Below are 17974 nucleotides of genomic sequence, written 5' to 3' on the forward strand. Positions count from 1 at the left end.
CTTTTCAATAGCACTCAAGTGATTTTTCAGATCTCCAGTTTAAAAGCACCTACAATACCCACATCCACATAATAAATGCTCAGTACATGTAAATAATCTAGTCCCTTTATGGTGTCCAAAGATGGACATCCACAGAGTTCAACAGAATAGCTATTCCTATGCCACACATCTTTAAGACTTTCAGCTAGTTTAGAAATATAAAGAAGCAGCACTACCATGATAGAAATAATTCTTGCTCCATTCTTCTTTCTTAAATAGTAGGAAAAAATTATTTGATTAACATGAGTAAGTATGGGCAGAGGTGCACAGGAAGCATACAAGTCCAAAGTAATGACTTATTGTGGCTTTTAATAGAGTTCTGGATGTGGAAAGTTCCAGCCATTAACGAACTCCTATAAAGACGACTCATTTTTTGTAAGACTGGCAATACCCAGCATACAAATGAGTTGAGCACAATGAAGCAGGCCACAGCATCAGCTGTTCAGTAATAAATGCTAGCACATATGCAAGTCAGCCTTATTTCACTCAGCCGGCACTACCTTGCTCGTAACACACCGTATCGCCAGGTAAGAGTGTGGTTAGAAGCTGCACAAGCAGAGTAGTTGCCATAGGGTGAGTACATACCATAGTCTCCCCCAGAATGGCTCGTTCAAGGGTCAATACCCTTGTAGGCAAATGGTAACACTGACAGTACAGATGGACAAATCTACTGTACCTTTATATATCTGGACAGACTGAGCTCAGAAGTACCACTTCTATTAATTTACAAACTAAACAAAATACTACACAAATCGGAATAGCCAAAGATGCAATGTTAGATCATACAAACATGTTAGAGTTTGATACTGTACTTTTTTTTAATAAATAAGTCAACAAAATTAGCACCAAGATGATGACAACACATTTGTCATATGACAATTATATAAGCCAATTTCAAATGAGGCATGTATATGTTTCCTATTTATGTCCTGTAGCAGAGCAAAAATGATTCCGATATACCTCCAGCAGTGTGTGTTCATTGTAGGGTATATGTAAATTATTTTAACGGAATAATACATCTCCAAGGACATTTTCATGGATTAAATGTCAGGAATGAAATATTGCATTTCAACTTAGTTAGGACCTTAAAGAATGAATATAAAGACAATTATTGAGAAGTATGAAGGAGACAATTGATTTCTTTGCAATTTCATCTCTGACTTTATGCAGTCAAACAAAAAGAATTTCTATTTCAGGTTTTCATTACATGAAATCATGAAGTTATATAAAGATGTAACGCTGACCATAGTTTAAGTTTGAGAGAACTGCAGAATATCTGATTTAAAAGGAAGTTGTGTTTTAGGATTGCATGTTAAGCACAGAATTTTACACTCAATTACTGTGAAATAAATTACAATTATGATTTACAGTTCTTTTTACAGTAGCTTGATGGTTCTATACAAAGTCAGAAATTAAAAATCAGGAGGAAATAAAAAGGTCAAATTCCAACAAGAGCCCCATAAAGCAGGCAGAAGTTATACATTTGGAAGGTACTTTGCTGCAGGCAAATGACTGCCGGCGTTCCAAATCAACATGTGAGGCAACTTACTGCAAAAGTTTATTTAATTAGATGACAGACCGTGCTCAATACAGAGAATATCCTCAAATAGATGCACCACTTAGTTACAATGGGATTCTGATAATGATTATGGCATTTGGGTACTACTCTAATAACAAAATCATACCATGTCTAATTTAAATTTCTTACAGAAAAGAAATATAAATCATCAATTGCAAAATATATGCAAAGTTCTCATAGCACACCATATTAGAATACCTAAGTTGTTTTTATAAAAGCTTGCAGCAGTTTTGAGAGCTATTAATGCTGTTTAAAGAAAACATTCAAGACTGAAAACAATAATAAACAGAAAGAATATGGTATCTTTGAGGAGTATGTTCCATTTCGTGGATATTACCTGAACGTCATTTGTTTCTACCCATTTGAGACCACTGTTGTCAACTTGTGCACTCTCAGAGAATGAAAAACAAAGCAATTTCCAAATAAAATACAGTTTTATAAACAGATTGCTTAGCATCATGGACATTTCACTACTAAATAGGCAGAACTTTTTTTTTTTTAAAAGTATTATAGCTCAAAACAATCACCACCCTTTTGCATCATAACAGCTTTAAAAGATGACAGCTTTCCAAATAATGTATTGGTGGAGTTTCACAAGGTCTTCTTGTGATTTGTGACATTGCGAGGGATGGCCAAATGTTACAGCAACAGAATGCCAACAACAGATAAGGGTCAACTGCATGATCCTTTGCCCTTCTAGCTGGAGCTGACAATTCACATTGAATTGCCCACTGCTTCTAAAAACTCCAGGCAAGTGGGTCATTTCTTCCAATTGGTTATCCCCAGAGAGAAGTAAGAGATGGGGGAGGAAATACTGCAGCCCAGAGGTCCTGTGCCGGCTGTTGGATCAATGGCCAGTGTCAGCAGGCTTCTATTTAATGATGCTCGAACCAGCGCCAGCCTTGCTAACGGCCATACTTACCACTGATACCCACACACAGGAAACAGGGTTCTGGAAAGACCAAATAATTGCCTCATTTTGCAGTATGCGGAATTTTTTTTTTAAAGGTGTACGCCTTGCATTTTATGTTCATAGGATCAGTCCTTAGATTTTAACAAAGAAAATGTGTTCACATTCACAACAGTGCAATGCGACAGTCAAGGGCAGCTAGTAGCAAGTACATCTGGGTCACTACAGATCAACTTACAAACGTTTCCTATAAAGAAGCATGCAGTGTTTTGTAAGCCTTGCTAATATATATATAAATGTATATAAAATTATTATTCCGTATATATGGAACATTTTTGAATTATAATTTTAAGGTGAGAAGTGTTTGGCAAACAAACCAAAACCCATCAAAAAATAACAGCCAACAACAAAAACACACCACAGGAGAATACAAAAACGAGACAGGGTAACCCTTGCCCTATTTCTGCTATTACACAAGGACCAAGTTATCAAAGTCATCTCCATATCCATGTAAGCTCTGGAGTGGAACAACTAAATTACAGAAACAAGATGACTGTACCTGGTTCTTCAAAATACTGACTTGCTATTATTATTGGATATTCCATGCAAACTACCTACAAAGACTCTCCCAAGGCAGGATTTTTCAGCCAGACCGTGATTTAGCCCCCAAACACACAGTACAGTTCTCTCTGCTAAAGCAGAAAGGACAAGCACCCTTTCCTTTGAATTCAGCCTAGTGCATACTGCAGCTGGAGACCCCCATATTTCCAAAGCCTGTCACAGAGGCCACAGAATTAAAAACACTCTCCACAACAATAATGCCTTAAGACCCCTTTCTTCCCTGCAAACTCATTAATACTTTTTAACGTGGTCCTCAGAAAGCTGTCTTATGTCTCTCTAGCAGACCTTCTGCCTTGGAGGAAATCCCTTCCAGCTAGAAATGGAAGCATTACAGCTGCTCAGACCGGACTCAAGCACAAGTCCTTCTTTGGGGGCTGAAATCAGTGCAACTGCATTTGGCTCTTCCTACGCTTCTGAAAACAAAGTTTGAATTCCTCGTATCCAGTGAGGAAGAGTATAGCAGGAAGAATTTTAGTCCTAACAGATCACAGTATGGAGCAATCATACTCTAAAATAAGATTTTGTTTTTATTCTAAAATTTTTGTTTTAGAATAAGCAACAAAAATCATCATTGCTAAGAATGCACATTGAATCCTGCAAAATTAAACTACCTTACAAGAGATTCTTCTGCAAGAGGAAAAGCTCTGAATCATTTGTGACTCCTTTTTCATTTTTTTAAGCTTTTGAATTATATTAAGTCATTCCAAATGAATGAAAATCAGAAGAAATTCTACCATGGTGGACTTGATGTACATCAGAGATGTGTGTTTACACAGTACCTCTAGCTTTTCTGTTTCCTGGCGCCAGACGGTCTGACCTACATGACTGGTGCTGGGAAGCAAGAGAACTGAGCAGCATATGCAGCTCCACCCTGTGCCAGTACCTGCTTGGAAGTGAATGCTACATAAGGCACACTTGGTCACCATGTTCCCTCTGCCGCCTGTGCTCCACTAATGTGGCATGAGGCAGACAAAGGACCCCAGCTGCCAGACAGCCCAGACAGCTGCGATACTCCACAAGCAGGTCTAGGGAAACACATGCCTTGTAAAAGCTCCAGTACAAAAATGATATACAGCCGCCACCACCACCACTCTGCCAGATCCGTAACTGTTAAATGGTCTTTTATAAGATCAATAAATTATTCTTAGTTTGAGGAAATTGTCTCATAAGACTGAATTTCTGTCAAATTTGGAACTGAATCTATTTGTCATATTCTTTATTTGCTTCCAAGAAGTTTGTGGTCAGAAGTTTCAAATTTTGAGTTCTCATTTAACACATGGGAAAATTTACCAAAACCACCTACTACTCTGAAAACTGCTCCACCCCACCCCCCCCCAGGTCATTTTCCTCCTCAAATCTCAGCTTTGATAAATCTCTCTAGGCAAGTTTCCACCAGCACATGAGAGTTTAAAAGTAGAGTTCCCATAACCACCAGTTATTCTGATGCATGTTAGCTTTCTTCCCATCCCCAGTGGTAAGCTACCTTCCTCAAGGCAGGCTCCAGAAGACAGAAACACAAAGTTATGTTCAGGATCCCAACTTCCCTGCTTCACCAAGGCGGGCAGAACTGTGCTCTGCCAGGAAACATCTAGCAGATTTAAAAGGTAACAACTGAGAACACCCAGGCCATAAACATCACAGAACTTTTAAATCAAGTTTTACTGTCAAAAATGTTATTTTACACTGAAGTAGTAACTGAATATAGTGTACATGCCATACAGGATGCAGAAGTACTACTACATGAACATATTTATTTGTTTGCAACAACAGTTTCAGAAAATAAAACATCGTAAGTTCTCTGGTTGTTTCAATATTTAACTTACCTTTTTTGCAATATAAAGAACATTTGAGGAGTGGCAGGAGAACAAATGACGGCCATAATTTGTAACTGAGGAGTTTCTGACTGAACATAAGGAAAACAAGGTTTACAGTGAAGCTAGCTAAGTGTTGGAGCAGGCTGCCCAGAGAAGCTGCACAATCTCTGTCCCTAGAGGTTTTCAAGATCCAACTGGCTGAAGCCCTGAGCTCTGGTCCGAATTCAGCATTGACTCTGCTCTCAGCAGGAGACTGGACTAGAGACCTCTCTCAAGGTCCTTTCCAACCTGAATGATTCTACGATTTGATTCAAGCACAATCAGCAGCCAAATTCAAACAAATCAATGAATGCTTCCCTTCTTCCCCCTCTCCAACAAAATCTTACCAGAAAATGCAATACTCAGCTTTAATGATCATCTTTACAACAGTCCAGCATGACTGAAATCAAAGAAACAACCAGCAAATGAAGTGTACAGAAGAGTACCAACACCACATTAAAAGGCAAACTAAGAGCCTTTGCATGATTTAAAATTCTCTTTGTAACAGCAAACACACATTTTTAATGCCAAATGTGTAAAGAGCAATAAACAACTGTATAACAATACCAAAGATCTTCCTAGTCATTTTTAAATGGGAGATTTCCTATTCACACTGAGAAAGGACACCACAGGAACATAAACAACATCAACATTTTAGTTTCCAAGTTTCTATTAGCCTTTAATACACTAGCAGTGCTGTGCCCCCAGCAAGTGCCCCAGGGAAGCCAGAGAATGAGGACCTAGGAGATGGAGAAGTAGGGAACCCCAAAACATGTCTGCTCTATCTTGGGGACCATTTCTGTTCAGTTTGAGACCTCTTTCTATTGCTAGGATTTAAATGCAAAGCAAGTAGAACTATCAGGAAGGACTCAATGCACCTAATTTCTTAATTTATTTTTATTTCCATATGAACAGAAGATTTCAATTAGATAAAAGGTGTTAAGGCCTCCAACCATCATTAAGGCAGCTGTAGAAGAACAAATTAACTTATGGTATGACATGATACAAACTGGCAACAAACAATAAACATAAAACCTGAAAAATACTAAAAAAGTATTTGTTTTGTGCCAACAAGCAACTGATCTTCTAAAAGAGAAGAATTATTCTGGTGCAAATGAACAGTGATTAAATGTGCGTATACCCACACACACCAAACTGAATCTGACATTCAGCTCTACACCCTACAGTCCCAAAACCCCAAACTTCTGAGTTTTATGGAGAATTTTGCTTTTCAATCTCAACATATATACGACGATAATTATGAGCAAATCAAAGGTCAGACAATTTGATCAACAGTGAATCTCTGCAAACATACAGTCTTCCAAATCTGAAAACCTGCTAAAACTGGAAGTCAGTGCACCTACACAGAAAACCATGCAGTCCACCACACAGGCAGATCTGATTTGGCTTTAAATTAGGGTAGCGTGGATAGAGAAGTAGTACAGCACAGAGCTCAGTTCTAGACCTACAGGACAAATAAACATTTGGCTGTTGACAAGAACTTGCAGTATTGCTGCAAGTATACAAGCTATCTAATTTACAGCTGGCTCAACTGTAACTACACTACCCTGCAGCATAATATACTATATCTTCAGTTAGGCAAGATACAGAGGGCAACAAGTAAGAGAAGCCACTGTAAGGGTGGGACAGTAACAAAGGGGAGCATTGTGCCTAACACTCTGGATCCAGCCAGTGAAGCTCTTCAGCACATTCTTATTTCAAGCAATGGTAAAAACACTGAAATCAAGTTGCTATAACAAGAAAACAACTGTTCACCGTACATGTGGAAACAAGACAAAGTTACATACAGTAAATACAAAGAAATGAAGGGCAAAAACTCTGTATCTGAAGTGGCAGAAAACTAAATCAAGGCCCAAATTCAAGGACTTTTGAAGTACTTGGAGGAATAGAATCTGCTCCAGCTCTACAGTCCTGAGATAAGACCAAATTTGTGGGACTCAAGTCTCTTAAAAACACAAAACAAGTAGTAATTTGGTAGAGTTCCTTATTCAGCACATGAAACAGCTAAAGCCCAACAACACAAGTTTAGTCCTGTCAATTTTGATACTTTGAAGGGAGAAAAGTCAAAATGACACAGAGGTTAAAACAGTGAAGATAAGAGATAAGGAAGAACACAGATAGTGAAGAGGGCTGGCATCTGATACTACTAACTTTGAGACATTTGATATGCAGGCATGGGAGAAGTATCAGGGATAGAAAGGTTGTGGGCCTAGAAAATAGGCAACTAAAATTGTCAGGGATGTTAGAAAATAGTCTAGAGGGAGTTAGGAATAAAAATTAGTTCTTTGAATCTGAACAGGTCTGAGACTGTGGCTGGATACTCAAGGAATCATCTGGAGATAGAACTATGGGAGAACCAAACTGGGGAAGGAAGCACTGGATTTTGGGGGCATTCAAAACAAAGGATAAAGCCAAAAACTTGAAAACAAAATGGAGGGAGGATGTTCAGGTACATGAATTTAGGGGATGACAAATGGGAAATAAAGGGCAAAAGTATTAAAAAAGAGAACCAGTTAGGATGATGGGTGCCATCCCCTTCAAGACAGAGGGAAGAGAAACTTGGTTGCTAGTGAAGGAAATTGCTAGTGAAGAGAAAAGGATTTAAAGAGGAAGAAGTCATTCAATAAAAGGAGTGAGAGACATAAAAGATACAAAAATAAAAGGGGCAAACTCATATAGTTAAGAGGCAGAGAAACCCGGTTCAGAAACAGATTCTTAGAAGGAGAAGAATTTTGAAAAAGATCTCATCACGCAAAAATCAGGATTGGTTTTGAAGACACATTTTGTATCAAGAATGAATGGAGAAATAAAATGAAAAGCAAACCTGCAAGCAAGTTCAACAAGAAAAAAAAAAGGTGGGATAAAAGTGTTTTAAAAGTCCACTTGGAAAGAATTAAAACAGGTAAGGCAAAGCTGAGTCCAAAGCTGTGTTGTGCTGACATACTCTTCAGAGGTATTCGGAAAGGCAGGAATGGAAATTAAGAAATTACAAGAAAAAATGTCTGGGGATGGGAATGAAGACAGGGCAATGTGAGAAGCAACCAAAGAAACCACGTATAGAGAAGCAGATAGAGATTAAAATAAAGACCAGTGAGTCAAAGGAAGTGAGGCCACTGAAGGAAGGAGGCAGCCGAGAAGACTAAAGGAGTCAGAAAGGTTAATAGACTGGAGATCCCAAAAGGAGTGAGTGGCAGGGTAGAGGAGAGAGAAAGACAGATAAGCTGAAAGAGAGCAGGTAGTGATCAGAGAAAGGGAATTTAGAAATGAGAGATAATAAAGTGAACAGTATTTAGTAAAGACAAGGTCATGGGAATGATTGAGGCAGTGAGAAAATCTGTCTAAGACTAGAAATCAAAGGCATCGGGCAGGGAAAAAACAGACTGAAGAACAATGGAGTTAAGTACTCATCAGGGGGGGAAAAAAAAAAATAGGGCTTGCCCATGGTGAGGGATAAAATTTGAGAAGACAGAAATTGGTTAAGTTTAGCAAAGTCACAAAGAAAGAAGCAAACTAATGGCCACTAGGAAAACTAGACACAGAGGACTTCAAATCAGGAAGAGGGTAGAGCAGACAACAGGACAGATGAAGCAGAAGCAGTGGAAGACAGGAACTGTAGGACTTCAGAAGTGAACATGAAAGGGAAACAATTTTTAAAAAGCATCAACTGAAGAAGGAGGTTCAGGGAAGGGAGTAAAGTTTTAAAAAGAACCTTAAAAATCTATATTTGAGACATGTTTGGAAACATAAGTAACACCCCACTGGGCATGCCCAGCGCCTGTATTTCCCTCCTTGGGTCATCTTGGGAGAAATGTTCAGTTATTCACCTAGACCAAACCAGAGATCAGAAATTCAGAAGACCAGCACTGCCACTGGGTAGATGATGTGGAGATGTGGCAGAGTTAGAAAAACTTTTGACTGTTAAAGAAGTATTAAAAATAGTGGAAAAACAGTGTTTTGAACTCTGCTATCCAGCATGTTTACTTCCAGATTAAATTAACTCTCCACAAAGCAAGACTTAAAGGCCTTCATTGACTCTCCCTCACATCAACCTCCTGTTCCTAGAAGCTCAAATACCTGATGCAGCATTCACCACCAGCATTTAAACTCAGCCATTAAGATTCTCATCTCACTGTAGAACAGCAAAGACAGAGATTAAGTGGACAGATTGTTGAAAACAAACATCACTGCAATTTTGGGTCCCATTCAGAGGTATTTGAGAACCACTGGCATAAGAAGTCCTTCTCCATTTCCAAGCCTCTTGTCAAGAATTTCACTCTGTGGCTTTCTTAATCATGAGTATGAATAAAACACCAGCCTTCTCAGACACTTCTAATACTGTATTTCATCTTCCAGTATATTGGCATGTTGTTAAAGTTTCTGCTCATTACAAAAAGACTACATACTTCTATTGCCTGCTCATACAATTGGTAGCTGGATCATTAGAGTGCAACAGAAAAGGGGGAAAAACACATTATTCCCTGCTACCAGACTAGTGACATACAGAAAGTATAAAATCTGAGCTGAGCACATCATTTCTATATACCCTACTGATTACTATTTATTCATGTGCGTAGATGAAGTTCACTCAAAATTACTGAAATTACATAAAAACCAGCCTATCTATAAACAAGGGCTCACAGGACTGGGGCCATAATGGGAGCTCTTTGTTATTTTTACGCTTTTCAGACATGTTCATATGCTTTGAAAATAATTTTAGATTTCTTTTTAAATTTTAGATAAAAACACTCTTTTGGGTTAACTGTGAATATACCTGATGTAGTATTTTTAGATAAATTTTTGACAAATAATATGAAAAAGATTTTTTTAAACATACTGTCTTCTGTTACAGTCAAGAAAATTCACCTATAATCAACTCCTGGAAGCAGTAAACTGTCCACAAGATAGGTAGCATCTACTGTAATATATACATATATATCTGAAACAAGAAAAGTTTGAAAAAATATCATAGAAACACTATCATTTTTACATTATATTTAACATCTGTATGTTTTATTTCTATTAGACTACTGCACAGCAGGGGAGCTTTCAAGACAAGACAAAGATTTTATGCAATGTCATTCAAAGCACAAAGTTCACTCATGAAGCAAGTTAATACTGTAGCATTACTGAAATAAACAGAGGAGCTAGTCAGACATTTTGGTTAGAAATGTAACACGTTCTCTTTAAATAAAATAAAGATGTAATGCCATAGCTTAAAATAAATAGTGCCAAATGTCACCATCAACAATATATGAAAAATAGAATGGTGTTTTATAAAAGAAAATATTTTATAAGTGTATAGCACACATGGGAGTGTTATAACAGACTTATTTTCATATGTTACTAGGTGCTTTACTTAGGGGACAGATTCTACAACCCCTAGTTATATAAGCAGTTCTAGTAACCTGTATGGGCTTCTTAATTATAAAGTTTGGTACCACATTCATCTGTACCATTCATTTTACAGATTTTAAAATAGGAACAACTATTTGTTTTCCTCAGCACAAGATTTAATCATAAATATTAAAAAAACAACAATAAAAAAAATAAATGCTGAATTATGCACATTTGCTAACCCTTAACTCAGGTTTTCTTTACTCAATGTATCATTCCAGACACGAAGAAAAAAAAAAAATCTATTATTGGTTTCTTTCAGGAAAAGTTCAATACTTGATGCATAATATTAGATGCAAATAGCCTGACTGTGTTGGGTTTTTTCCACTGATTTTTAAATGTTCTAGTACATTTCAGAAAAAAAATGGTTTGAGTAGTTGTGCATATTAAGACCTAATCCTGGCAGTCAAGCAAGTATTGTGCTGCCTTTTCCAATACAAACCATTTCATTCTATGACATATGAACTATTGTTATAGAACATAACCATCATTTTTAAAATTCAATAATCAGATACTAAATGAAAACAAGTCTAGAGGTTGCTAGACACAAACTAAGGTTTCTGTGGTTCTTCCTCCCTAAAATTGTTCCACTGAAGTCCTACAAGATTAAGTATACACAGAAGCTAGAAGGAAAACTAAGGATTCATCCTACAAAATCTGGGAAAAAAAATAAAAAAATATGTATTAAGATAAGCTGATGATCTGGCACATACTGTTTAAAAACTCCTGTATTTTGCCAAACACAATTTCCATAGTATTTGTAGTTTTAAAAAAATACAAAACCAGAAAAACCCCTGACCTAGCTTGAAAATTTCATCCACAAACCCCACAGCTAGATTTTTATTCTTTGGGCATTATATCAAATAAAAAATTAAAGCTGCACAGAGAACAAACAAACAAAAAATCTGAGCATGCAGGCAACTGACTGCATCTAGAACCTGTATGTGTATGTACATACCGCTGCTTTTATTTGAACTAATTTCTTTTTACACACATAAGGAAAAAGATTTAACTGACCGTAACAGCTTCTTAGCAATATAACTGGTAATAATTATGTTTTGACAGTTCTGTATAAAAAGTTCAATCTTGAAACTCAAGAAATTTCAGTCCATTGTCCATTTTTACTACATTTAAAAACAAGACACTTTCCTTCCTTAACAATAAAAATACTATTTAAGCATACCCAAAAAGGTACTACGGTCTAACAAAGATATTCTGAATTTCCTTTTCAATTAATAAAGTATTTGTAAGACATTTTGCATATATACTTATTTCCCAAATGAAGGAGTGGCAACTTTTCTCTTAAACACAAAAGCTAAAATTTACTTTTGCTAAATATAAAACTAATTCTCAGGATGCAGTATACAAAACCAGATATTCATGAAGAATACATTTTGTGTTATACTACACTATTATATCTCTTCCAAAAGGTTTATGTATTTAAAAAAAACATTTTAAAATTTAAATATACTGTAAGGTCATTCAAATTATTTTAAACACAAAAATCTACAAACAGTGACATATACATAAACAGTTGGGAAGTTGTAACTTAAAGACCGCATCATTTAATCAGACCTTCTCATAAACACTAGCCTCAAAATAACCCTATTTGCTACAAGAAGCATCTGCGTGGTTTTAAGACTTAACTATGCAGACTCCTATTGCCCCAGGGCAGTGCTGCACAAGTCTATTGAAAACGATCAGATTGCAGAATCAACACCTTAAATTTTCCCAGAAAACCTCCAACAAATGTTTTATGTGCATTATGACAGAATAACAAAACAAAAAGGGATATTACAAAAATTTCAGCGTGACAGTTTTTCCTGAAATTATTTTCCCATCATATTCGGCAAGCAGAGAACTAATCCTATTGCCTGTCTACTCTTATGCCGAGAACTGCAAACTACAATTCAATATAAAATACAATAACCTTCTATAATAATTATGTCCCTCTTAGAACAAAGATTAAAATAAACTGTGCTGATTCATACTTTCCATAAATTACTAAAAAGCTGAGAGATTCAGCCATTTTGCTTCTGGATAATAAGCCTAATATCTGTATCATGTGCAAAAGTGCAACTGTGTTTTAGAACTGAGGCCCAACTGAATACAATTTTGTTATTAAAGAAAATATACTTGAACCCACTTAACATGGAAATCAGTGGTTCTCGGTATCTTTTAAAGTTATGCTTTACATATTTAAATCTCTTGTAAAACTGCACATTAGTAAAAAATACAAAAAATAAACAGAAAACAACAAAGCTTGTATATAAATTGGTTTACAATTCAAAGCACAACAGTAAGCTTCAAATAGTTACATTTCAGTAACACACAAAGAAGTGGGATGATTTACTTAAAATACTTGGTTATTTCTGCTTTTTTCTTCATGATCTGATGTCTGTTTAGCTGCTCGCAGTGTGCGCATGCATACGTTTTGCTACATCATAGACATAGGTTACGTCTGGTCGCTTCTCTGGATCCGGGTTGATGCACATATTAACTAATTGTCGCAGCTAGGAAAGGAAAATAACATGTAAGAAAGCCAACAATCCTGTCAATTAGTATTTGTGCATTTTTAAATTACTAAGTAGCAAAAATTAGCCAAACATAGCAATTCTGCATAAACACACACACGCAACCCTCCCTCTCTCGACACACACTGCACACACAGTTTTATGCAAGCATGTATGCAACATACTCCCGTGATTTTTACATTTTGTACTGTTGTCCAGAAAAACTGATCAACAGATTTAAGTTCTAATCCTTTTAACATACAATTTTAGACATGCGTTTAGTCCCATTATACATTATTTAAATGAAAAGTCCTGTGCTTTTGGAGGGCTATGCCTGCAAACTGCAGAAGGCTGAAACTCACACCGAGAAGGTAAATTGGGATTGCTTACTCATTCTCTCCCGACAGAACAGTTAGCCCGCAATAAACAGCATTGCTGCATGACAGGTTCCAACAAACAAAAGGCAGTGATTCTCCTTATAACACGCAGTTAACCTGCAGAACCTCCTCCTGCTAGAGGCTACCAATACACTCACATTCAGAAAGCAACTGAACAAATTAAACCCACTGAGGGCTATTTAATATAAAGACTCCACCTTTGACTGAGGAAATCTCTGAACTTAAAACTGGAAGCTGGGAAAGTATTTTGGAGAAGTACCACCTTATGCTGTCCCTGTTACTCCACTTGCCCAATGTTGGAGACATGATACTGGAATAAATAACCTTTGGTCTATGTTCCCAGTATCTATTCTTAAGATTAGATCACTGATTTTTTCTTTATAGAAAGAAGCACATAATTAACAAACATGTTCATGGAAGCCTCTATCTGGGAATAAACAAATCACTATGACTAGAAAACCCCAAGTTTCCACAAACACCATAGTTTATCCTTCTATAGCGCCTTCTATAGGCCTTTTATAGCGCACCTATTCAGCAGAAGCAATGCTAAAGAGCTTCCTCACCACTCAGACACTTCTCATTGCCTCCACAGATTGGCAGAACAGTTGCAGGTTTATCTTCCTCCCTTGATATGGCTCAGGTGACATTGGAACTTAACATAGTCTGGATAACTTTCTCATGGGGCATCTATTTCAAGTTGTGTGCATCTCCTAAGCATTTTGTAATGCAGAATACACCTGCCTCACGACAACTTATTAAAATGTTTACAGTCCTTTGCAAGAGCAACTTAACCAACCCTGAAGCTCTTCCTTTATGCTTTTTAGTAGCTTTGCCAAATCCTCCTGGCTCTCTCATAGCAGGGGAGGGGAGGAACAACAAACAAAAAAGCCAACACCTTGCAATCCACCCTTCTATGGCTAAATGTCAAATTTGGTTCAGTCTCCCTCCCAGTACTATTAGGTATGACTATTGGAAAAAATCTGTAATTATTGCAACTAACACAGAGCGACCTCATCACCATGATTATTCAAAAGTAATGTGGATTGCATATTAAAATCTGCCATCAGAGAGTTTCCTTCCTGCTTTTTATAAAAAGACCAAGAAGGATTTTAAATTATAATTATATTCCTTTCACTTTTCAGAAGATTAATTTAAATGCACAGGAATAGGAAATCCAGAAGTTAAGAAACACTGCATACCACTATTTAAAACTTTATCCATTAGCCCTTGCAGAAACGTTGTAAATTGTATACAATGTACAGGTTTATCATATTTAACAATACAAAAACTATGTCACTAGACATCCCCCTTCTTTAGCAAGAAGAGCTTAATATTTAAAAATGAGATCATTACTTCTGAAGATAGTGGTCAGATTGCTGGATTGAAAAGAAACATTAAATCAAAATAATCTGTAATAGACTTGATATTTTAATGTTAAATATGCTAAGTATATTTTGACTAATGGAGTTATAAAAGCCATCATATTGCTTCTGGCAGCCAATAAATAAAATGCAATACCACTGACAGGAAAAACTATTAGCCTATAATAACTCCCAATCATTTGGAGAATAGAATGCTGGAAGTCATGAACTACTGTAAGAAATAGTAATTGCCAACATGTAATACAAATATGCAAAGCAAAGCAATCTCCTGTAGAAGAAGCAGATAGGACACAGTGTAAGCAACAGGCACAAGGTATTAGCAGGGATGAGCAGCTTGCTATGCAACACCTCAGACAGCCTGCATGGAAAACAGGAAAGACTAGAGAACATCCAAAAACCCCAAGCCCAAAACTAGACTCAAATAAGTAAACATTTTGTAAAGAGAGTACAAGTGTAATTTATCTGGAGAACACGACATCGAATCTTGTACATATACATTTATCTTTCTCTGTGAAGACTTCCATCTGTTCAATAGAACTGCATACAGTAAATAAAGTCTTAGTAAAAGACCTTGAAGAATTGAAACCTATAAAGCTATCATCAGAGGGGAAACAGAGTATTCTTTCTTCTCTTTTTACCAACAGTATATCGATAACTTTACTGTGGGTAGAACAGCAGAAGTAGACCTTCAAGAAATTTACCTGTGAAAAGCATGAGAAGCCTTGTTTACCTCCAGAAGGCTACTTCATGTCTTTTCAATCCTGGCCTGTGAGTAACTGATTTTGTTTTCCAAAATGAACTTTATCACCTAAAAATCAATTTCAGACTCAAATTGTTTGTTAAGTCATTAAACAGGAAGCCTTCCTTCAGAGTTACTTTGTTACTTGTTACATTATATTACAATTCAAAGCTTCAATAACATGGCCAAGAAGATTCACTGCTTAGAAAGACACTGTAGCAAAACAGCATCATTACTCAAAAGTACATGTAAGGCTTTAGGTCCTATCAATCACTAAGTACACTTGCAAAATCCATTCACCCACATGGTGTCTTGACTGATAGCTTTTTGCAGCTTCTTATTTTTTTACTCTAACCAAAATGAGTATGTAGCTAATATTGTTAGGATGCAAGAAAGGATCTACAAGAATAAGTTCACAGTAAGGGACAGTCACTGAATCAGTTTACTCAAATTCTCTTCCCAACATAGTGCAAGAGGTGAGCTCAATTAGTAACAAACCTTCACTATTACTGTAATAAAATAAACCACAGAGTCATATATCTCTTTTGGCTATGAGTCTTAACATTTAAATGTTGGTCACTGCTATTACTGCAAAATCTCCTTCCCCCTCCCCAGTCCAGAATCTCAGTTGTAAGGCAGGAACGCTGAGCTGACTACGCCTGGGACACTGCACAATGATAGTACAGATTCCTGAGTAATTTCAAAATCCTTGAGTTCTTTTGAGCCTTGTTATTGAACAGCAAACCTTTGGGAGAAGGTGAATTAATTTTGCTGTACAGGATGAAAACAGTTACACAGGAAGACAGACTTTCAGGACTGAAACTGGGACCATGCTAGATGTTAATACTTGGTTATAGCACTATTCCTTTAACTCCTACAGGAAAATCCATTTCAATAAACCTGAAATCCATTTGTCAACCCCTCTAGTATTACTAAAATTTCCAATGTAGCAGAAGAGCCCAACAGTACCATGGGAAGAGGCACTGGGATTCTAAAGTCAGACTATCATTACAGATAGAGTAATTTTTTATTAACTGGCACAGACTGGCCAACAGGCAGAGCAGACTTATGACTGAGCTGGAGGGACCTCCTGTTGCATCCCCAAGCTGCAAACTTCTTTGGCTGCTTATTGTTCTTAACCTCCTCTGTGCACTCAGCACAATGACTGTCTTTAGCCTGGAGCTTAGCCTGACATCGGAGCAGTGGGACACACTTTCTTTAACTTTAGCAGGTTTTTCAGCTATGAAATAAATAATTATCACTCAAGTCGGGGGGGGGGGGGGGGAGGGGCGGGGGAGACAGAACTATGACAGGTGAGTACTTTGCATTGTTAGATAGCTGAAAAAGAGAAATTTTCATATAGGAAATTTTGGATGGGAAAAAAACCCCAAACTCTTCTTACTCTGAATAGGAGACCTTCTTTAAGTCCTTTCTCAGTGTTGTTCTCAAGCCCTTCTGCTGGCAACTAACACTGCCATTCTAGACCTGCTGGCTCATTCAGCCTTCACATCTGGGTAGGAGGTTGGCTATGGACTTTAGAAGAAGTGCACCTCAATCAAAGGGGAGATTGGAAAACTTCATTTATCATGAAAGCAACATGATACTAATATTGGCTGACAGGATTTTAAGAGTATTGACTGGGGGTGGCAAGGGAGCCCCTGCTTTGAATTCCCTAAAGAAGAACAGCTTTCAGTAAATGCTGAGTACTCACCCTGAATACCAGACGTTCTTTAGGAATTGAGATATCCAAAGTTGTTAAACATTTGAAAAACTTGGCTTATGATTCTACTGCTGAAACAATAGTTTGTGAAAATGCATCTTAGACTATTAGGATTTCTAACCAAAGGTTTTTAAAAAAAAAAAATTACCCATCTGTCCATCTATCTTAAGGTGCACCTTCCTGTCACACTATTTTCTGACGACACAGATGCAATGCATTACTAAAAGGTTATAGTCTTATAGAGAGTTCAAAATTTAGGAAAACTGTCACATCTTAAAACTCATTAAAATGTACTTACAAAAAGTTTCTCTAGAAAGCATTTGTCTTGTATTTCGTAATTAAAGTATTTACACTCCTGTATCAGAGGATGCAGAGATCAACACTCAGGGAAATTTTTCTTTCACAAAATTCTTTGTTATAAAATACAAAGTGGGTTTTACTGTTCACTGATCCCTGATCTTTACTGCTCACTGAGTGTGCTTCCAACCTGGTTAAAGGTTTGATATCTAAATTTCCAGTACAGGTGAAGCATTTAGGACAGTATCCTAATATGACAGATAAAGCTTGTTTGTTTCTGGTTTTTTACAGTTCATACCAGTACAGTGTTTTTTTCATAAAAGTAAAAAAAAAAAAAAAAGGAGGTATATTTTGGTGCAATAACTAATAAACATATCTATTTTTCCATGTACCTTAGCAAAGACACGTCTTCTATCAGAACATAAAAAATGTTCCCATTACAGTCTCCATAGTTGATTACTACTTTTAAGTAACTATTTTCATACCTATCTGCATACCTATCATAGCT

At 36.8% G+C, this 17974-nt stretch overlaps 1 protein-coding gene across 3 annotated transcripts in view; it reads right to left on the minus strand.

The window, feature by feature from the left end:
* Positions 1-1206: 1206 nt before the first annotated feature.
* The window catches only part of NEK7 (NIMA related kinase 7), an 80477-nt gene continuing 63709 nt past the window's right edge, over positions 1207-17974 (minus strand). Inside the window, exon 9 of one of the 3 annotated variants that reach the window (XM_072866432.1) lies at positions 1207-12930. In XM_072866432.1, coding sequence (XP_072722533.1) covers positions 12820-12930 — 111 coding nt within the window. In that variant the 3' untranslated portion in view covers positions 1207-12819. The remainder of the gene's footprint in view (positions 12931-17974) is intronic. The other 2 variants (XM_072866431.1, XM_072866430.1) reach the window with 2 other exon arrangements.

This window comes from Ciconia boyciana, chromosome 7, assembly GCF_034638445.1.
Source record: "Ciconia boyciana chromosome 7, ASM3463844v1, whole genome shotgun sequence".
Classification (NCBI taxonomy): Eukaryota; Metazoa; Chordata; class Aves; order Ciconiiformes; family Ciconiidae; genus Ciconia; species Ciconia boyciana.